Below are 23,796 nucleotides of genomic sequence, written 5' to 3'. Positions count from 1 at the left end.
GAACCTTAAAGATAGACTGACCCCTTTTTAGGCCGCACGAACGCTTTTATAGCTTGGGGAAGATTACGAAAAAGTAAATAAGGTCCTCAATTTTCGAGAATAGGATAGCAGTTCACTTTCTTAGTGATAAGGATTTCCAAGAAAATGAACGATTAATAATTAAATGGATTTTACATATCTAATAACTAGAATTACTATGCATTAATGGTTGCCGGTGACACGTTAATCACCTGGAGGAAGAGAGAGCTGCTTTTATACTTGAACATGATTGTCTTTGATTGTCTTTCAAATTGGCTGTAAAATGTATGACAAATATTTGAAATATTTAAGACTTTTCACTTTTACATTGTAATGATACGTGGCTGAGAAATTTAGATATGAAATATATAAAGATATAGAATATATCACTTTTAAACATCTTATATTATATATATATATATATATATATATATATATATATATATAGAAAATGTCTAAAATGTTTGTATTAATAAACTTCTTATTTATAAGTATTTTTTTTAATAAAACTATTTTAAGAATGATACATATTACGATGCAACTTAATAATGTACATAAGTTTAAATAAATATGTGTCGTTGATAAAAAATATACAATTTTTGTATATATTTTTTTTACAAAAAGTTTGTGTTTAAATTCTTTTTGCTATTAAATAATACATTTTCTATAAAAATTTAGTAATGCAAATTGAATATGAATATATGTGTATAATTAGAAGCACCTGTACGAATGCAACCATATATGCACCACTCGTGCAAGCAAGTATACAAGCAGTCACATGTAATATGTGTTTTCCGCGCTATAAAATGCTCATAAGCATAAAAAACATATTTAATAATTTTTGTATGTTGTTCTTTTCATTAATAAATTCAATAAAGTTATTTTTTCTATAAAGTTACTTTCATAAATTTTATGCAAAACTCGATAACTTTCCTCGCTTTTATGATTCTTACTGATTAAAACAATCTATCGAATAACATGCAATAGATTCTCAAATTCTCGAGTTATTCGTACGATTGATTAACACGTGCATGTATATAAAATCACATGCAGCAAAAAAGCGGGTAATTCCAAATACATGAACTTAAGTGTAAAGTTTCTCGCGAATGCATCTCGTGAATGCAATGCTCCTGAGAGACAAAACGCGAACGGAACAGAAAGGAAAACAATGTCCCGGAGCGAGACAAAAAACAAGATGGTAGAGAAAGAAATGTCAATTGTCGAGAGTATCACGAGACGGAGGAAGGAAAAGAAAGCCGTGGAATTCCGAGTACACCTGAGCGCGGGAAATAGTACCCGCGAGAAATTGGAGGTCAGAAATTCTCCTGGTAGGTAGATAACTACTCGCGCAGAGAGCGAGAGATAAAAGAGACGGAGCTGTAAAAGAGAGAAAAAAAAAAAGAGAGAGTGAGACAGAAAGAGGAGGAGGAAGAGACCGCGTTCTCACCACGAAACGAAGAACGCCAAGGATGAAGGTAAGGTGTGGAGGAGGTGGAAGAAGAGCCGCCGATCTCCTCTCGCGCCGAGAGAGGCCCATCTCGAGAGCGGAGGCTGCGGTTTGAAAGCCGAGGCTGTGGCGCCTCGTTGCTCGCTGTTCGGTGCTGCTTCGCGGCACGACGTGTGCTCCAGAGTGTGTGCTCCACGGTGTGTGCTAACACAGTGCCGCGAGTCCGACCGACCGGTACCAGCCAGTTGTTCTCCAACCGCGTGTCCGCAGCCGCAATCGCGGCCGCCGCGCGTTCGCCGTTTCGCGGCGAGTGCTCCGTCATTATTAACATCGGACGTGTTCGTGTTAGGTGATCCGTCATAGTCATCGACTGGCGAGATTGGTTCCTCCGAGAGAGACGCGTGCTTGAATAATCACGGAAACTTGCTTTCGAAAAGAGGAGGTACGTTGACGCGCATAGAACTTGTACAAGGGACACGAATGCTTTTAAAAGGCGTCGTGAGAAGAATGCTTCTAAAAAAGTATCAATTTTTCAGACATCATGTATAGTCGTCCTTTAGACTATTTGATCTTGTTTGGGAAGTGACGCGCTTATACGACATATGAGTGTTTTCGTGTCTGTCAATATTCTCGCGTTTTTTGTACCTTTGGCAACGATCGCACGCGGTCGTGATTGTTGAAACAGATGCGGCCACTTCACGCGCCATTTGGCTGCAGTTTAGAAAGCGCAATGAACCGTTTGCTTCTCTCTTTCTTTTTTTTTTCGTGATTTTCGTGCGCATTCTTAACGCGCGACATATTCGAAGGCGAGTGCGTAAGCGAGTTTTAAGCGCACATGACGCATCGTAGGAAGGCGGTCTCTGTGACCGTGTGCAATACTTCAATGCTGATACGATATATGTTAGTCGACGTACGTCCATTCATGGAAAGTGCAGTCGCGAGTGTCCCATTCATATTTTTGATTTTAAAAATCAAGAGCTCGATTCAATAACAATACATACAGTACATTTCTTACCATATAAGAAAATATCTTTACATTTAATTTCATCAACTTTAATTCTAAAAAAAATTAAAAAAAGATTATATCTAAATGTTATACTTTCTTAAAAGTATGAAAATAAAGTGTTCTCATTGTTGTCTTTAAATTGAAATTCCCAAACAAGAACTAATAGTGAGAAGTTTAAATGCGCGCACATATAATAGGTATTAAATGGCACTATGCCTATGTTACGAAACGAACGAAGATCAGAATGTCAAGGGAATATTTCCTCGTCTTTCAGAGCACAGCAAGAAGAGAGTCATTCATCGGCAAGACGAGTTGTGTACGTCTGAGTATCTTCTTTTTTGCCTCTCAGTGCCGGGCGCCGTATAGGTCCCGATCTCCCTTTTACATTCGAGAATCCGAGCGAGGAGCGATCGTAGAGGATACCCTGGTTGCGGCAGGTCACGAAGAACGGGTTTGAATATGGCCTACATTATTCGGACTTATCGGTAAAGGAGGAACCACTGGTCGCCATACGAGCGACCTGACTAGAAAAGGATCGGCGAAGAGACTAGAAGAAAAAAAGAAAAATGGGACATGCATGGTGCAAAGAGAAGACCTCCAAGGCCCAAGATTCCAAGTCCCCGTTGGATCGGGTTTTCTTACGTTGCGCTCATCGGGTATGTACGAAACGCATTTTACTTCTTGCTCAAGCGTTTGCCAGCGATTGACCGCATGTTTATGACCCACAATGTGATTGCTAACAGTTTCATAGAGTTGTAAACGTTATCTACGTAAATATCACCGATAAAACTTGATGGATATTTCTTTCAGTTTAAATCATTCGCTTCAACTTTTATTATTTTATTAATTGCAGATTTTGTATGTAAAATATATATATATATATATATATATATATATATATATGCGCTTCTTATGTAATATTTATATAATATGCATATATATTTTATACGCATAAATAATCCTTGAAAACTTGAGATTTATTTTTTAAACCAAACGAAACTAAAGCATACATATTATTGAAATAAAGCTCGAAAATCTTTTAGCTTTTAGTATGATATTTTGTAGGATCTAATTCAACGACTCTCTTGTATAACTAGGTGATGATGTCGGATTTATGGCGCGTTACAAGAAACATCTGTTTGCCATATAATTTTGCACGATCATTACGCTCGTCAGTCGTTTCTCTGTACAAGCGATGAGAGACCGCGTATGAAAACATAAAAAGAAACGTACGGGCGGAGAACGTTGGTTTTCACATGCATTTGAAACGAATACGCAGATGTGTCGTTATTATATAATGTATGCACGCGCTCACACGTATGCACGGATTGCATGAATCTACGAATGCGTATCAGCTGTGCGTGTCAGGTTAATTTGAAATCCCAGATATGCGGATGCGACTACTATAATGACGCTGATTCCCTGCTTTTACCTGACGGGGCATGGATACGCTAAATTACACAAAAGAAACTTAATACACGTAAACTTCCTTAACGAAATGTTGATCCAAGAGAGGAAAGATGTTTATCTTTCATACAACCTTCGAAAGATGATTCGAAAGTTTGCTGATTAGCGTAGAACAAAATATAATTATTATAATAAAACTTAATATATTCTATTTTGAATAATAATTTATATATATATATATTATTAAAAGAATTCATATAAATTTCGCGCGTTTTAATATTTAATTTCTATCGCATATCTAATGTATATTTACTTCAGTATTTCTTTCGACAATGTTTTCCTTCTCGTTCAAGGGCAAACAGCAATATATTCTATGCGTTAAAAAGCAATTCGTTTAGCATAGTACAGATGGCCATCGATTGATCGTATTCGACAGAGAAAGAGAGATGCAAATAAGTCGCGAATAGCGTACAGACAATTAGATACGGTGCGATAAGTTTGGCGTTAAACGAGAAAACGTGACGCGTATCAAGGATTTCTTGTGCAAGAAATGGCACAGGAAGAAAAACCGAGAGTATCGCGAGGCCGTCCCTAGATTCCGCTTCCTGTAGAGTTTTCACTTTATTCTAATATCGGAAAAATGATTCGCTAGAAAATTACCACGGCCTTCGCGGCAAAGTGGGAACGGGAAAAATGCTTGTAATGTAAATGCAAGTATTATATTAGTGCGAATGCTCTCGTCCTCTTTCCGCGCAAATATTTCTGCGGCATGGATTTTTTACTTTTAGCATAAAAAGCAATTGTCGATAAATAAAATTGAAATTATTTTTATTTTTATATTTAAAAGTTTTTATATTTAAAAATTATGAAATATTTTAAATTATTAAAGATATTAAATTTTAATAATATAATAACATTTAATAAATATTATTTTTTATAGTTGTCATGTGTATATATATATATATATATATATATATATATATATATATATATATATATATGCATTATTGTCAGTGCATTTAATAATTGCGCTTACACACTTTCACTAATATATATATATATATTCTTTCTAACGTCTTATCTTCGCCCACACGGTATCGTCACGCACGCCACCGTCGATTAACAAACAATTGCATTGTTTGCACCACCGGACTCAAATCACGGATCATCGAAGTATTTTTAGACTCGATTAAATTGTTCTCTTATAGTGACGTGGGTTTATCCTGTATTCCTCGTCGCGGGTTACACATTCCACGATATTCCGAACTCGCGTCGTGTGTACCTTCGCCATACCTAAAATCCGTACTGATATATCTGTATTTGCACAATCGCGTTGTTCCTGCAGCGCATACACGAATCTTCACCGGGACCTATAAATCGGGATTGAATACGATATAATGCAAAAAGGAATTTTTTAAATCTCTTTCTGCAATTTTCTAAGCGTAAAAGCTTCGACAGCATCAATTCATCCGAAAAATACATATAATACCGTAATAAGGCGTTGTTTCGTCGGCTGCTTTTCAATCTTTGTTATCTTTATCGAGGGCGAGTTAAGATTACTGTGGAAATACGATTGTTGACTGTTTCAGAATGGAGGGATCGGTCCAATCGTAATTCCCGTCCTTGTCACCTTATCACACTCGACATTTCTACTTTACTGTCATAACGGCTAAAAAAATAAATATATTTTGCAGATTCATATACATGTATAAGTACTTCCGGAGAACAGTGAATAATCTTGAATGCTAAAATAAGAGAAAAAAAATCTTACGCTATATTCTAAAGTTTATCCTTAGTATTGAACGAAAAAAGTTATTCTAAAATTTATATATAAATGTAATATAAAGTAAAGCTAAAGTATAAAGACAATTTTTCATATCTAATAATTTTTTGAAGAGCTTAGTCTTTTCGATAATTCTTTAAGATATGAGAAAACTGTTCTACATTTTTATAAACGACTTCTTTTAGTATCCATAAAATTTATAGTGATTTATATTTTTGGACAATCTAAATTTTTTAAATTTATTGCTTTGCATAAATAAAAATAATTTCACAATTTTAATTTCTCATGGTTTTTTGCAATTAGACGCGTCAAATTTGACAAATACATTGTAACGAAGAAATCTCTGCATCCTGAATTGAATTGTTAATGAGATATTATTAATATCAATGTTATGCATGAGCTCGTCGAAATGGAAAATATAATGTCCTTAGTGCGACGCATGCTCGTACACACCTATACCTATGTATGCTACATGTGCAAGAGCTCGTATAAGAGAACGGTATCAACACAATTACGTTCACGTGATACGTTCGCTGTTGTGATATTGAAGCATCGCAGTATCTACAGTATATACCGATCTAGCAGGGGAATAAAGATTACGTAAAGCATAACACACGTATAATAGAACCGCCGTCTTTATGACGATGCCACTGGTGACACAGTTTCTTTTTTTTTACGTTAGTAAAATAAGTGATATTTGCATATCAATAAGTTAACGTCGATAAAAATAACCATTAGATCAGAGTAAGTAGAGCCCCTTCCGGAAAAGAACGTTATACTTTTCAACGATATATACAAGTAATTAAAGCGCTCGACAGCACAAAAAACCTTGTACATAAATCCTAACGAGATTTTTATAACTTTCTGCGAGATGTTGTGTAATTAAAAGTTGGCAATGAAATCTCTATAAATCTCTTTTTATATAAATTTCAATAAAAAAGTATGTGTGTACAAATACTTGTATACATTTTTTAATTAACTCGTAATTAATTTTTGAAAAAATATAAGTAAAAAAATTAGTCAAATTTAAAACAGTAAATTTATGTGATTAGTCAATGCCAATAAGATTTTTACTTTTAATTAGATGTTTAAACATTTTCGACTTTATAATGATCGATAATGATGATTGTTTTACATTACGTGCGCAGTAAAGCAGGCAATTATATAATATATTATACAAGTCAGTTTCAAAAATCAAGTTTTTGACTACATCTTAAAAAAAAAAAAAAAATACAAATTAAATTCTGGGTTTATGATTTTACATTGTTTTAAAAGTTTTCATTGTATGATTAATTTGTTAATTACGTAAGTCAATTTTTTAAATTTCTTAATTGTCTGCATCTGATTAAGTTATCTCTCTGCGAGAGAAACAATCGCTTCACCGATGCAGTCGCAGCTTCACGGAGGTAGAGACGTTGGCCGATCGACCTACACTAGCGTATATTATTAATAGATAGTGAAAGTTACATTAGATATTTGTGCAGAAACTCAGAAAATTGCTCACTGTCACGGAGATATGTAAAACTTTGATAATAACAGTTGTCGCAATTTGCGCGGATTTCATGCTAGGTCTCACAACTTCTTATCGCATTAATATTCGCAGCTGCTATATGTAAAATGCTTTTGCAAACTGTAAATCTCGACTGTGGCATACGAAACTTGTTTTATTTCACTGGGGAAATTTGCACCTTTTCGCATATTCGTGCGAAATTCAGTTCTTCTCATCGAAATTACGCAAAAGGCATTATATTCTGCATATATAGCAAATATTGATGAGAGATTTAGTAGTTCACGAAGGATGTTTATTTAGCAATGACGCGGTAAAATCTAGAACACACAGCAGAATGTCTATTCAAATCTTGTACAAAAATTTCCTTGATTTTCCAAGTATCTTTGTTCAAAATTCCAGGTAAAGAATATATTTAAAAAATTTTTTGGTGCAATTTTCTGAAATAAGTTTTTTATTATATGCATTTTTTAATATTTTTCATTCGTACAAAGAAAAAATACAGATCCTCTTAAATTTCAAATGCTAGATTTGTAAATGTACTGAAAAAAACTGAATAATTTTCATAAATACTTTTCACATGTATATAAAATTTTCATCACCAAGAATTATAATAAAAAATATGTACTACATATTTAATATTTTGTTATGATATGGAATGTATATAAACAAAGATAGATACATATTTATAATATTGTATATTTTAAAGTATGTTTGCAGTATGTATAATTTATTTGATTTGCCAACTGTTTAGAATATAAAAGCAAAATTATCAAAGAAAGGATTTTTTAAAGAAATTTCTTGAGTCGCAAACAAATTCCATGAAAATTCTCTGATTTTTCTAAATAAAAAGAAATTCCTAAAAATTCCAGGTTTTTCCTTTTTTTTTCCGAAAATAAACACCCTGAACGGAGAATAGCGATTCTGATTTCTCGATAAAGATAACTTTCGGATTCTCCAACCGTGTTTCCTTGCAAACAAACGATATCTGCGCTGTATCATCGGTGTATTAACAATGCATACTTTTGCAAGCAGTGGTCGTACGATAGTCCTGGGAGACTCGCCGAATGTGTCTCGCAAGCAACACCACCGAAACAATGCTACTGGACAGTGGCAGCGAGCTTCGGGACGTAATTTAATCGGTAAAATAACTTTTGTACACCACAAGAGAGAGAGAGAGAGAGAGAGAGAGAGAGAAAGACTTGCACCGACAACGTGTCGCTTGCGAGAAGTTTCCCAACGAATTTGCAATGTAAACCGCGTCCGTAGGAACGTTTCGCGAGCGCGACACATGTACGATTTCCAAAGGGCTGTTCATACCGCACAGCACTCGCATATACATATATACACATACACACACACACACACACACACACATATATGTATATATATATGTATGTATGTATGTATGTATGTATGTATGTATGTATGTATGTATGTATGTATGTATGTATGTATGTATGTATGTATGTATGTATGTATGTATGTATGTATGTATGTATGTATGTATGTATGTATGCATGCATGTATGTATATAACGGAAGGTAACATCACACCGTCTCACCGTGCACGTGAGATCGATGCGAGGGGACGCTCCTCTCATACCGCTAATCTCGTTAACGCCCTATTATTTGCCGCGTCAGCTACAACGTATCTGTATTACGCTGAAGTTGTATCGCATATCGGCCCTCGCCTATTACAGACCGAGTTTTAACTTGTTCCAATTTGCTGAGAGTTTCAAGGGCTAATAACTTATATAGAGTATATACAACAAAATTTAAATTATTTGTGTTGGATATTCGAAAACTAAGGAAATTAAAGTTCCTGTGGTATACTCATCGCAAAGAGATATTTTAAATATAAATGATGGACTTTCACTTTTTTTGTAAAATAAAAAAAGGAAATGATATCTGCTCGTATTCTCGAATGTGGGCAAAATTGGCGTAAAATTGCATTTGTGGTCGTCCGGCACGTTCTAATTGCCGAAATCATTGTGGTGTGACGCGAGCGACCTTCATATAACGTTATGTACCAATTTCGATCGATGTTTTGTTCGTTTCTTTTTTTTTTTCCCTTGATATAGTCAAATCGAACAAATGAAGCGCTCGAAATAGTATCGTTATTCTATCATGCATCGGAATAATTTATCCTACTTCTTTTATAGCCCCATGATTATTAAAAAAAAAAATCAAATATTAATTTAGTACAAAAAGTGGAATAAATTATTCCGATGTTTTATTTCTAGATAGAATGTTTCAAAATTATATATAGAGTATTTCTCTCTTTGATGTTGCAAGCATATCTGTAAAAAAAATTTTTTATCGATGTCTTAAATTCATATTTTAATTTAAAATTTTTAATTCTAAAACATCTATATACAAATCTAAAATTTTATTAAAAAAAATCCTATATACATATAATCTTTTATTTAGAAAAACCTCACATATAAGATATACGAGATTTTTCTAAATAAAATTTTGAAAACAAATTTTGCGTATACATTTAGATACACGGCATACTATTGATTCGTATAGGAATAATTGTTCATTGTGCTGAGAATGCCGGACACGTCATGAACGAATCACCTGGGATATCTCGCAGTCGAAGGCCGATCGTAAAGACGACGAAGCGGTATCGAGTTCGCCGGTGCTTACTCGCACCTTTTGCACGCCATCGTGTTTTCGTGTTTCCCGCGAGGATACAAAGACTATTATGCAACGCAATTCGCACAGGATGCTCGTCGATTGTGCAATTCTTCAACAAGAGTGTCAGGGACCAAGCAGCAGTATTTCCGTTAAGTTTATTGATCGTTTCTTCTCCGATTATTTCAAAAATTGGACGATAATGTAATCAAGATAACGAATTGATTTGAAAATATTATTAGTGATATTTTTTTTTACAAATTACTTGAACCTTTGCATATACTTTAGAATCCAAATTTATCCTACTTTGGATATTAACGGACATGCTTCTAATTTTATTAACAACTCTTAATCCTAGCGAGAGATTAATAAGAGTAGAGTTATCTATAGCAAACTGGCACTAATTGTATACAGAGAGAACGCTAATTGAATACTAATTACGTTCAATTTAGATCGCAATTTTCAAGTTATAATCCGAACATCGTTGAAATACTTGCGCTTATGTGAAATTTCTGAAAGAAGTAAGGGTCACTTCATTCCAAATTCCATTTTTCGTAGTATTTTAACAAAAATGTCATTTTTTTAGTTAATTTTTTTCTGCGCGAAAAACAATTAATAAAATTTTTTAACTTACACTTTTCTAAGCATGACAATCTAATATTTGTAAGAAAAAAATGCATTTGACTTAAAGAATTTTGACAAGAATTTTATTTAATAAATAATAAATTGAAAGGAATTAATTGAAATAATTGAAAGGAATAAATTAAAATAATTGAAAGGAATAAATTAAAATAATTACGTTGAAAAATCAACGTAATTATTTTATCCATTGAACACATTTACGGATGATTAATAATCTGCGAGTGAAAAAAAAAAAAAAAAAAAGAAAAATGAATTTGCGATAGCAAATCAATGGGGTGCAAACTCTTGCATCTATGGTTTTCGGCCGAATAAACGAGCCGATGAGCCAAGTAATGCGAATTAGCTTAATCGGTTCTCTATGCGATCGATCCCTCATCCATCCACCTTGCGTCTACGCCTGCCTAGAGACTTGTCCTCGCATTCTCCCGACGTAAGGGCCCATCGAAGTAATTATGTTGTTAATAACTTATTAATCCTCGACGGAATGCTTTAAGGCATGCCTATCGAGGCACCGAGTAAACCTTGCGTAAGCTTGATCTTGTATAACTATTTCATGTTACCAGGTTGTTATCAAACTATAATTTATTATTACTATAAATTATAATTTGTTTTATAATAAAATAAGTAATCATATAAAACAATATTAAATAATTGATTAAAAATAATATTTCTATTCTATTTTGGATAGAATGTTTATCGTCAAGATATTACTTGTTCAAATAGTTGAGATAGTGAGAGAAAGTGCGTTTTTAATTTTTTATAGAAATATAACGCATCGTTAAATTTCTTTTCAGATATCACAATTCATTCATCAGACGTTATAACTTTCTTAAATCATTTTCGCTTTCTCTCTTTTTATATATAAACTATATTTTTAAAGAGTACACTTTTTTAATATGATATTTCTATTTTTTTTTTTTTTTCATGTGAGTGTTTTATGTGTTACTTATGCGAATATATATCCATTCGTATATCAATAAAAATAGCTTTCTTTATTCTTCATCTAAACTTTCATGGAGATGTAGAACGGCGAATATAACATTCATGTTTACTTCTGTTGCAGATTTATCCAAGTTTAAAGGAGGAAGGCTCGGTTTTAGGAGGTGCTACGCAAAGAGTTACGAGGTACGCGTTTCTTTTTTCCTCTTCAAGTCTTATTCGCGCTTGCATTTCGCGATTACGAGTCGTACGCAAGCACCATCGGCTACAAATAACAGGATCTTACCGGCGCTTTTAAGTCACGTCTCGCTGTAATTTCGCTCACGGTTATTGCCAAGAGCGCGCATCATCGTTGCTGCTGTTAATTGCACGAGAACGTGGGCCGGAGATAATCATTTAGAAGGTTGGTTAGGGGAATATAATTCATGCGACCTTATTAATTCCAGAGGTATAACTGACATGAGCTGATAGAAAGTGACGGTAGCTGCCCCTTCGTGACCCGTGTGAAAAATTGTGTTGTACCGTTAATGTGATTAATGTCATCGTACATGTGTTGTCATAAATGCCACTTACACGCAGAGCATATATTACAAAAGAATTTGTGAAAGGAGATCTGCTAATTTTAACTGAACAATAAACTTAATGGCTTATTAGTTTAATGGACAAGTAATCACGTTACACATGTCCACTTTCCGTCTATCTTGAAATGTACAATAAAAGCTATGCTATTATTCAGTGATGGGCACATTTGCATAAATTCAGAGTGATTTTATTGTATGTGTGTATAATAAAAATAGAACTATATATTTAAATGTATAGTTACGGATTAAAAAATATTACGCATTCAAAAATTTTTATTTTCCATAAAATGAAAATATAAATTGTGAAAATAATAAAAATATAAAATATTTGTTTAATATGCAATAATTAAAATTATTAATTAAAATAATAGTTTAAGCAAAATGTTGAAAATTTTTATTGGAATAATATTTGAAGAGATGCACTTTATATATATAATTTCAAATATTATTTTAATTTAATAAAATATGAAAAGACACGTATCTATTAATTTCAACTAAACAAGGAATTTAATAGGTAATCAATTTAATGAACAAGTAATCACATTAGAGAGAAATAAATAGAATAAAGAGAAATTCGTAAAATATTTTATAAATATTTTACGGCCCATATAAAACAAATAATTATCTTAACTGATTAGAATCTCATACAATAAATTATTTTATATTAATCATTTATAATCCAATAAGAGAAATAGCATCTGCAACTATTTTTTTTATTTATTTGAAATATTTAATACTATTTTTTATATTTATCGCTTTCTTCTTTTTATTGATAGATCTAAATATCATCGCGCATTTTATAAAACAAACATTTCTTCTATGATAATAAATGACAAAATATTAGAATTTGTCAAGTAGATAATAGATAGATATCATGTAATTAAAATAAATAGTACATCGATACGTATTATAGATAGTATCATGATTATGATCTTCTGTCGATTGCGCAATAAAGCATGATATATCACACATAAAGAGGAAAAAACGCAATTTCCTGGTGCGATGGCAACATCTTTCTAGTGAAATCTAAACGATCGAACGCGTAAGCGTCATCATCGAAGGTGAACCTAACTTGACAATGAATCGAGAAGTAGCGAGGTGGCGGGCTCGACCTTAAATGGTCACATTCTCGTGTCAGCGAATGGCGAACGGTTCGCACGCGATAACGCAATTTCATTTCTGCTTTGCCACTTTTGGAAATTAAATTATTGATACGGCACTTACAAGTTTTATAATCAATTTATCAATCTTAGGAGATAATTAAGTGCCACTTAATAAGTTTTCTTGTAAGATAATTTTTTTTCTATATTAATTTGCATTAAAAAAAAATAAATATTAGTATCATAGATAACTTGATAAATAATTTCGATTAATTTCTTTTTGTATATATATATATATATGTTAGATATCACAAAAAAGATTTCATTCCATACAATTTTTTTTTTTTTATTGAGAAACGATAACTGTTCTTTTTATAATTTTTATTTCTTTTTATTTAGTACTTTTGAAACTTATGTTTCAAAAATAATTAAAATAGAAAAAAGCCTGTGTGACATCTATTATTATGAATTTAATATAATTATTACGAATATTTGTATTATTTTGTATTTTAGGGAGAATTATTGATAATGCGATATTCGGTTAAATTAAATTTGAAATTATTGTGATGTGCCGAGATTGTGAGAGAACTATAAATTTCGATAGCGAATATTTTTGGAATTCGAGCATTATGTGACGTTATATGTAAAATGCGCGACGCATTGCGGGCAGGATGCTGGTCCCCTAGTTCTCTCGTTATCGTGGAAAAGGATCTACGCCGCGTGACAGGTTTATCCCATATTCAGACAGCTTTTAGGCCGCGTGACAGTGAATCCACAAAACGATGATCGAGCGTGGGTCGGTGGCTTTAGTTCGCTCTCATCCTACGCTTCGTTCTACCATTTCTTTTTAAGGTCAGTAGAACGTCTGAATCGGAGTTCTCAGGTGCGAAAGTATAAAAAAATTATCGTGTATATCTAAGAAAATTTAATAAGAAAGTAGAAAGAGTGAATCCCACATTATTTTGTGTGATGTATGTAATTAGAAAAATTAATTTTATAAGCTGCAGAATAAAGTAAGAAAATTGAAATTTTATTTGCGATAAAAATATCGTGAAAATAAAAGAAATCATTAAAACTCCAACAATAAAATCTGTTTAAATAAATACACCAAAAATTTTTCAATTAAAAATATGTGCTTATCTTATGTATTTAATTACTTTATGTGGAAGATAGATATATTTAATTTATGCGAAAAGCAAATTTAGACTTATATTCGCTGTTTCTAAAAAAAAAATGAGTTTTTGGATTTACGATGTTCTACTTCTCAGACATATCTTCTCGGTAATCTTCGTAGAGAGTGTACGATAACACTCTTCGAATCCCCTGATAATAAATAGCATGCATTAATCTCAGTAATCTTTCTAGGAATCTGGATGAAAACGTGCGAGGTAAGCGGTTTATAACACGTTATATACATATCTGGCGAGAACTATAGAATACTATTGCTTAATTATACCTGTTCAAAGAACTCTACTTTCTCTTACATCCTCCTCCTTCTTTTTTTTACAACTGCATGCGGTAAATGCGCAGCCACTTCAATTAGATTTTTTGTCTCGTTGAGAGAACGATTAAACCGATCGATAACTTTACTGCGGTAGTAACGATCAGGTGATTGGCTCGCTCCCTCGCACACAGCGAATTAATATCTTTAATTTATTGTCATCAAACATATCGTACAGTTGCACAAGCATTCCTCTATCGTATCATATTACGATGACTTACGATATCGTATCATAGTACGTGAGTATTTGCACTTGTGAAGATATGTAGCTTGTAAATATCTTGTAGATTCTTTACAGATTTAAACGCGTGCTTGTCCCAAGTTCTATTTTCGAAGTATTTTAAGCCGTGATACAGCTAACATATTTTAAGCTATATCACTTCTATTTTGTGATATAATTAAAAAAAAAATTTAATAACAAAAAAGTTGATCTCAATTAATATTTTACAGTGTGTGATAGTATAGATATATCAATATTTTTTTTCTCTATTGAGATAAATATTTTTATTCACAAGATAAATCATTGTTTAATTGCATAAAAAATTTAGAGATATAATAAGATTTAGTTGGAAAAGATTTTTCAAGCTTATGGCGTAATGTAAAATAATGTTATGTTAATTGTCGATGCGTGTGTGTATGTTTCTACCTGCGTCAGCGAAGGCTCATTCTGATAAAATTTAACAATTAACACATCCCGTATAATGAATGAAACGAGCACATGTTGTAAAATTAACAATGTGTAGTAATTTTGTAACTGACAAGATATTCTTCACAGGGCACTGTTAAACTGCCTGACGCTGAACCAGTGTTTATCATCAAATTGTAATTAACGACGCAGCTAGTACTGTTTATTTTCGCATTAGAGTCGAACAGAGGTGAAATTAAGGGACGAAGAGCTGCGTGTTTATCATATAATAGCTTTTCACCGTTGATCACTTCGATAATTATTGGCAAGAAATTGCGAAACGTTGTATCAACGTGTTGTCAATAAATCGCATCAATAAATGAATCTTTTGACGTTATACAAATTAAATGTGAAAAATGGCTAATTGAAACGCGTATTAATAATCACGTACATAGCATTGAAATTATGTAGATTTTATATAAATCTATTCTGACAGAGCTCGCACAAAACAAAGATATGTTAATAATATGCCCGTGGCACGAATTATTTTGACAACGTGAATTTTAATTCACTTGAGCCCACAAGAACAATGAAAATGAGGATTTCGCGTAAATTATTCGCGCACACCGTGGCATAAATTACGGTGCCGTACGATGTTTATATGTACGTGCGTTAACATAGCAAATAAACATGTCATAAGCTATTACAGCGTCGTTGGTATAGATCGAATCACATATTGATATCCTTAAAATATAGAATATCGATTTATTGTTTACTCACAGCATTTTATTAATATTACGATGGTAATAAAAAACTTGAATTTTTCTTTCTTTAAGTTTAACATTGTTTTAATTAATTTTTTTCAAATTTTTAGTAATTGTATGTTAGAAAAAAATATAATTAATTTATTATTATTTCTAGTTTAATAATAATTGAAAAAAGATGTAGTGTGTGCGTGTGTGTGATATTCATCCTTAAATTATCTTAGTAGAACTAGATATTTTGTGATGTTACTTCATATTAAATGTTAGTTCAATATAAATCACCGATAAAAGATGCTCCGGCGAGACCAATGGAATTTCCTTCTTTGAGGATATTTCCAAATCGTTCACGTGCACGCGGGGATACTCTGTACAAAGTTGAAAGGCACTCTCGTGCACGAGGCGGAGACTGCATGAGAGAAATTCCAGTAATGTTTCGTGTCTCGAAAGAGTTATAGCTCAGGGGACGCGAAGAAACACGGAATGCATTTGCGATAAACCGTATATAAGGTACGCTACATCGCAACGATTCCAGATTATTTCGGTGCATCGAGCCATAGTTTTTGATGGACATGTGAATGATTCCGAAACTGGCACAGAATTAACAGCCGAATGCTTCCAGATTTTTGCATTCATCACATTCTTCATGCAGATTCATCTCGTGACGTTTTTCTCTCTCTTCAAAATTCTCTGCTTAAATTAATCATCTAAACAACAGAATATGACTTTTTGCTTGAATTTCGTTTTAATATAATATACACACACACACACACACACACATACCTATACAAGCACAAGAAAAATTGTGCTTGAAAAATTGCTAGAAATTAAAATTTTCCCGCAAAGTTATCTACTCATGTCATATCTATGTCATCTATAATTACCTATTCACTTGCATCTTTCAAATGTAATTTTTCTAAAATTTCTCCATAATTAAATCAATCGCAGCTTGGAAACAATTCATTTTGATATTTTTATTCCCAGAAGTAAAATTGCAGTTGCGCTCGTTTTTTAAACATAAACTATCTCTGATTCTTTTTAATTACTCATGTATTAATCGCTAAAAGAAAGTGAAAGTGGCCAGAGAAATCACCACATGCGTATCGTAATGGATTTCCACCTAATCGCACGGTGATCGATTACACGTATCGAATTCGATATCGTGACGGTGTTGTATATTTATATTCGTATGATAGCGCATCACTGATAGTGCATATCAGAGGGGGAAAGTAGCGATTCTCACTTAATTTTTTCTGCTTAGCTCCGAAATAGGATACGCTGGCTCGCCACCGAGGGATGTGCTCGCAAGGGGACGCATAGACTCCGTGGATAGGCCCTTTCATCCCAGCGACTGGGTGGACGTTAATCTAGAAGTGCCTAGCCCGCCGAGAGCGAGCTCGCCTCTTACGAATTCAACAGCCGACACTAGTCTGTATCCCGCTACCACACCTACGTCCAGCTGTAAGCTCATAATTTATCGTCAGATTGTAACAGCCGTTGTGGATCTTTAGGATACAAACCGAAGACGCGTGACGCGAAATGTAATTGCAGTGGAATGTAAAGTCTATTAAGAATGAAAAGTATTCGATTAAATTTTCTATAATTTTCTATAATATATTTAATAAATGATTTTACTCGAAGATAATGGTTAAAAGATATCAAAACCGACACACACCATTTTGTTTTCGAATTCTAGCTGTTAGCTGAAAGTTTATAATAAAATACATCTAATGTATTAATTAAAAACTGTTAAGGATTATGTTAAAATTTTGATAATATTGTTTCAACTTTTTTTTGGATAAATTAATTTTTTTTTAAAAGCAAACAAAAATTGTAAAATTTTAGGAATTGCTTTTCAAATCTGATATGACTATAGAAACAATTATGAGAAAAATAAAACAGATTTAGAAACATGTAAATTAATGTAATTCTATCAAAAAAAAAATGTATGTTTTTTTTTAATACCACTAATAATTAAATAATTTAATTCGTCCAAGAAAAAGTTCCAATACATTTCGTTTACAAAAATAATGAAATACACACGCGCGATGAAATTGAATGTAGAAAATAATTTCGCGATGTCGCGCATAAATCCGCTAGTCGTCCATGCCGAATATATTCGCGGCTACCTTTCTATCGTCTTGCATGGGGAACGCAATTTCAACTAGCGCAGCTTATGAAGCCGTAACCCGGGGCGTATTGCCACGAGCAAGCAAGCCTGGTTCTCGCAAATTTAACCGTCTGCCCTCTTTTCCCTCCATCTCTTGTCCAAGCATATTATAAGCCCGTATAATTTATCGCTGCACTCTACATAGATCTTTAACGAGTCGCGTTAATGCTGCGACGATGGCGCAAGTAACGGCGCACCGATTTTGTTAGACATTATTAAAGTCGTTAAAGTCGTTCAATCTGCATGCTAACAAGCGTCGCTGTATTGGTGACCGCGTATGTGTGTACGCCGCCCGTTTATTCCCGGATAAATATGTTTGCCGTCGCTACTATAGGTTCCAATCTGAAGGACGTCATTCCTGTGCCACCACCGAGACGAAAAAAGATAAACAGGGGCAGACCCTTACCGGCGAAACCGGACGAGATTCCTCAGAGTGTAACCAACAATTTGAGACGCGATGGTACGAGCGAGGAACCGTTATATTTGTCGGTCAGTTTGCCAAAAACGAACGGCGATGACCGCGAAGATGGTGACATCGAGACACGGAGAACGGGAAAGATCTGTCCGGAAGATCCAACACACGAAGGACGAAGGATGAAGGAGATCTACGAGCATAAGGTGAGTAATCGCTCATCGCAATTAAACATTTTCAAGCCTTTGAAAAATGCATACGGCTTATAAAAACATACTGTCTTATCTTTGCTTTTAATTACTTTAATAAATAATATCTCTACAACTTTTTTTTGCAAAGCCAAGTTGCATGACGTTAATTATATGAAACGATTTTTATTTCTTTAATGAAACTTGCCCGTTCATTTTCATCGAATAAACGCCATTGCGTATAATATATTATTAAAAACCATCACGTTTAAATTATCAAGTAATTTGATGAGGAAGAAATGTAGCATATTTATAAAAAGAGATGACGTTAATATAATATAATTTTGTAGATATTCATCACATTAAAAATAAAAAAAACAAACTATATAAATACAGCTTCAAAGATTAAAAAATATATAAATAAACATTATATTTACATCATCTAAAGTATATTTTATCTACTTATTTTTAAGTAGAAAATTAAAAGAAATACATTATACATACGGTCACAGAAGTAAACTTAATTTGTACTGAAAATTATTAATAGATTAATTCATGATTTGCATCCAATCTATACATAAAAATATATATTAGTATGTACTGTTAAAAATATATATCAATTTCCAATTTTTCATTTTATTCAAAATTTCGATAATGAAAATAATGACTTCTCTCGATAGGTTAACGGCACCGGAAAGATAATATCCAGCGAGGTTGTTTCCGGCAGGAGGACGACCGCCGACAAGAAAACTTCGAGGAGTTCGGAGTCGGGCTACCATCACCGGAAAGTTCTCGAGAACGAGGAATACGAGCGATTCGCCGGGAGTCAGACGATCAAGGACTCTTCGACCACCCCTAATCGCCAGGACAGACGGAAGTCGAAGGAGCTCGAGCAGCGGATCAGGAATTTCTCGAGGGACGACGACAGACCGGAAGCAAATACAAGGACGAAGAACTACAGCACCGTTAGCTTGCCGAATTACGATGAGTTGGACGTGTCTAGGCATCCTGCGAAAAGTACGGCGAAGGACGAGAGAGGCACGGGGGAGAAAATGAAGTCGAGGAGACCCGTCAGAAGCAGCACCGGCTCGCTTCCGGTCGAATCTTTCCTGTCGCCTTTCTCCGAGGTAATTCAGTATAATAATAATTCTCCGTCATTTTATTTCATTGATGAAAACGCAGGAGTTCTAAAATGTCGAGATATTCGAGTGAAGAAACGTATAGACGATTCTCTTAGAGTTTCTTTGAAAATCAGTTGTCATAGAAAGAGTGCAAGAAAATAAATTTCTACAAAATATGGAACTTAAAATGTCAGAAAAATATCATGCTAAAAATTTCTAAATATTTTTTAATTTGTTCTCCTCACACTTTTTAATTATATGCGCATGCTACGTCAGCGTTTAAAAATAATTAAAGCCATGATTACATATTAATTTCGATTGTAGAAAACCAGCGTACGCCTCGAGGATTATATCCCGCGACGTGGGAGCATCGAGCACCTGTCGGCATATCAGGTACTGGGGAAGCTGGGCTCCAGCGAAAACGAGGTCACTGACGGTGGATTCATGAAGTACGATCCGAGTAAATTGGAGGATTGGGACCTCAGCGACATCAGTAATTGCGACCCGAATCGGCGTCTCTCCGCCGAGGTAGGTTTATAAAGTGAGCTGCGTCGAAATCGATATTAAGCTGACGCGCCTGTTAGCACTGTTTTTAACACCAAATCGTATGAGAAAACGTATTTTCATTCTGTGATTTGAACTATATGATATCTGACGAATTTATTTTTGTCATAAAACATCTTCGTTTTGATTAGATAATATTTTGTAAAAGTTAACTCACGCTCTCTTTCTTCAATAATTAATTCAAATATTACTATCCAAAGTTTGCATTAATATCTTGAATTCAAATTCCAGTATTCGCCACAAATATATAACGACAAAACAGCGGAGGAAAGATTTTCGAAGGGTATAGATGTCGTGGACTATTCGCAAAATTCCGAGACCAAGGAGGCCGAATTGACTGACAATGAGTTCGAAATCTCGTGCGTCCGGCAAGATATGACTCCGTCGTTACAGAAGCCGGAATCTTTCGGCAAGGCACCATCACCGTTTGATTCCGATAGAGAATCAAAATTTTCCGATGATTGGCTCACCGATCGAGATAGGTATTGAGATTAACATACAATTGTGTGCGAGATTGGTTGAACATAATTTAATGTGATATATTTATTTCAAATTATTAAGATATTTCGAGCCTCCTAAAATGTCGGAAATCTGTCGCGTATCACCGACTTGCGAGTTAGCGATGTCGCCAGTTCGCAGGGAGCCATTCTTTTTGAACGAAGAACGTCATCGCTCGGCTTTAGGTAAATATCAACAATTATAATATAGCGAAAATTGAGCTGCAACATATATATTAAAAAATCTAATCTATTATAAAAGTCTATTCTCCGTATTATAGTTTCCAGAGATAATTTATAATTTATAATTTATAATTTAACATTTTTTCTAAATCTTTGTCATAAAATAGCTAAATTAAATTTCATTTTTTTTTAGTTTATAAATATATAATTTTGATCATTTTAACTTTACAAAATCCTATCGCAATCTCCTCCGTTTAAAAGTTCCATAAAAATAAAGAACGGCTGAATCTTGATCTGTGAAAAATGTGACGATGAGTGAAATTCTTCCCCCTATTTACAAGAAATCGTCGGTTATATAAACCGAATATATGTCCGACCGCAATCGCGCGCGCACCTTCCCTTACCCACGTACTTATCCGCTCTTGGATTCTATCTCGGTCGGTCTGGGATAATCGTCCGGAGTGGTAGAAGGTACCCAACTATTCGCGTACGTGACTAGTTAAACCGCGGACGTTCCATTTGGCAGATACGATCGGAGGGTCCTGCAGAAACGGCACCGTCATCCGGGAATCCGATCGATCCGGCCAATCGAGACTGATCTTTGGCCGTAGTCTGTCGAACGAGAGCGAGCCCTACGACGATCCGTACGAGTCGAAAGAGCTGCGTGCACATTCCGACGTAACGAACAAGCTAATCAGAACGATATCGGAGGAATCGCTGCCGCGGGAGATGCTGGAGGGGGTCGACGAAGAAATCATCGACTTCTTCGATGAGAAGCAAACCAAGGATACGACGAACGAATTGAAGAGGGAGCAGCGGATGAAAACGCCGCCGCCGAGTCCGGAACCGAAGATCAAGGCTCAGATCCTCGACAACGATCATTCGAACTTGTTAAAAGTTCTAAATGACGAGGCGGCAAACGAAAGCAATCTCAGCTCGATGACGCCGAGCCTCACCGAGCTGGAGGCGGCGCTTTCGGACATGTTAGAGAAGGAAGATCAACCTGATGAAATTGCGAAGCGAGAAAATACAAATGGAGATTCTAAACAAGTAGATTCTACGGAGAAGCTTCTCGAGCCAAAAATAATACCCGTAGACAGACACAATGCAGTCAACAGAGATATGCCAGATCAACATAGTCCAGTTAACGATGACGTTCTAGTCGATAAAACATCTGAGCATAAAACATCGGATCAGTCGTCCGTATCCTTGGAACAAATCCTCGGAGACTCAATGTCGACACCGAAGAAAAGAAAAGAGTCCTTCTGCCCCTGGGAAGAGAAAGTTATGATGGACGTCGATCTGAAAAATAATGAAGAATCTGAAGCGAAAAATCTTGATATCAAGTCGTCTGTTGTTATCCCACAGCTAAGGGGATCCACCTCTGAATTTTTTGAAGATATTCAGATTAATAGCAAAGATAGCGCAAAGTTTATTGGAGAAGCGCCCGAGAAGCCTAGCAGAATGTTTCAAAATTTAGAAGATGTAGCCGAGGATTCACAAATTCCTACGCCGCCACGAAGGAAGAATAAAAGTTTAGGTTCTACGAAGGATTCAGTTAGAATTATAGAAAATTACTCCGAAAATCCCGATCCCGATCCCAACGACAGACTTATTTAATAATTTATATTGCGTGATCTCGTAATCTTTCTGCTGTTATGTGATCATATGCGATAATATAATTTTCAAACTTTTTTGTGCCACGTAAATCGTTAATACATTTAATATATTAGTTCGTGCTATAATTAATAACCATTAACATGTAATTAATAAACAAAACAACAAAAAAAAAATAAAAAGACAATTATAACGCATATGTTGTTGTTCATATTTAAATATTTTTTATAAAATAAAAAATGTTGCATTATTGCACTATCACACATACTTGTATATTACAAAATGTTAGATAAATAAAATTATAGATGAAAACCATTTAATTTTTTTTTTTAGTAATTGAAAATAGATTTTTAAGCAATTACTATAAATTCACGAATTAACCTTAGTAGGTGCAAATAAAGTTCTAATTCTTTATTTAATTTCTAAGAAATTTTACTTACACAATTTTTTTTGCATATTATTTAATATTTCCAAAATATTATTTATAAAAGATTTTAACGGAGGTAATAAAAAAAAATTATTTTTCCAAAAAAGCTATTCTAGAATGAAATTTAGAATTAATTTAAAAATATAAGTGAAATTTGTGTAATTATAATTTTGCAATATCTTATGTATGTAAAATTCACATTCTCCTTTAATGCAATAAATCTGTATATAATGTGATGATGATAAACCAGGTCCTAAAAACAAGTAGAATACTCTGTCTATGCGGTAGAAAAATCAAGTATGCGAAAGATGCAAGGTTTTCCTCATTCATGATAAGCAATGCTTTTATTTTTTTTCTCCGATACTATGTAGAAGAACTGGGATTTGAAAAATATTTTTCATGTAAAGCAAAAGAAATCAAGTTGTTCCGTTAGATCACATGGAGAAACAAATATTTTCCTATACGAACATAACAGGGGAAATAAATGACCAGATCTCTGTGAATACTTGCAAAATATACAGGTGCTATGTTGATGTTGCATTTTTTCCTTGATTATTTTCCTATATATACGATAGTTAAATACGTTCGGATAATCCAAAAAGTCACAAAAATTCTTTTTACCTATTTACTCTTCCGTGTTTCTCAAAAAATTAATATA

The 23,796-nt window shown here is 33.9% G+C and overlaps 2 protein-coding genes across 2 annotated transcripts in view; one reads left to right on the top strand and one right to left on the bottom strand.

The window, feature by feature from the left end:
• LOC126849474 (uncharacterized) overlaps nucleotides 1–23,796 on the bottom strand; it is a 162,073-nt gene that overhangs the window by 24,964 nt on the left and 113,313 nt on the right. The gene's annotated exons all lie outside the window — the stretch shown is intronic.
• Nucleotides 1,569–22,910, top strand: LOC126849461 (uncharacterized). The gene is made up of 10 exons (XM_050591301.1): nucleotides 1,569–1,907; nucleotides 2,746–3,127; nucleotides 11,516–11,577; nucleotides 17,221–17,420; nucleotides 18,464–18,747; nucleotides 19,410–19,856; nucleotides 20,175–20,378; nucleotides 20,646–20,896; nucleotides 20,976–21,097; nucleotides 21,621–22,910. The coding sequence occupies exons 2-10, from the start codon at nucleotides 3,038–3,040 to the stop codon at nucleotides 22,712–22,714; spliced, it is 2,754 nt and encodes a 917-aa protein (XP_050447258.1). The 5' UTR covers nucleotides 1,569–1,907; nucleotides 2,746–3,037; the 3' UTR covers nucleotides 22,715–22,910.

The sequence above is a fragment of the Cataglyphis hispanica genome, chromosome 5 (assembly GCF_021464435.1).
Source record: "Cataglyphis hispanica isolate Lineage 1 chromosome 5, ULB_Chis1_1.0, whole genome shotgun sequence".
NCBI classification, from domain to species: domain Eukaryota; kingdom Metazoa; phylum Arthropoda; class Insecta; order Hymenoptera; family Formicidae; genus Cataglyphis; species Cataglyphis hispanica.
The sequence above is the reverse complement of the archived record's forward strand: the minus strand, read 5'-3'. Positions and strand labels throughout refer to the sequence as shown.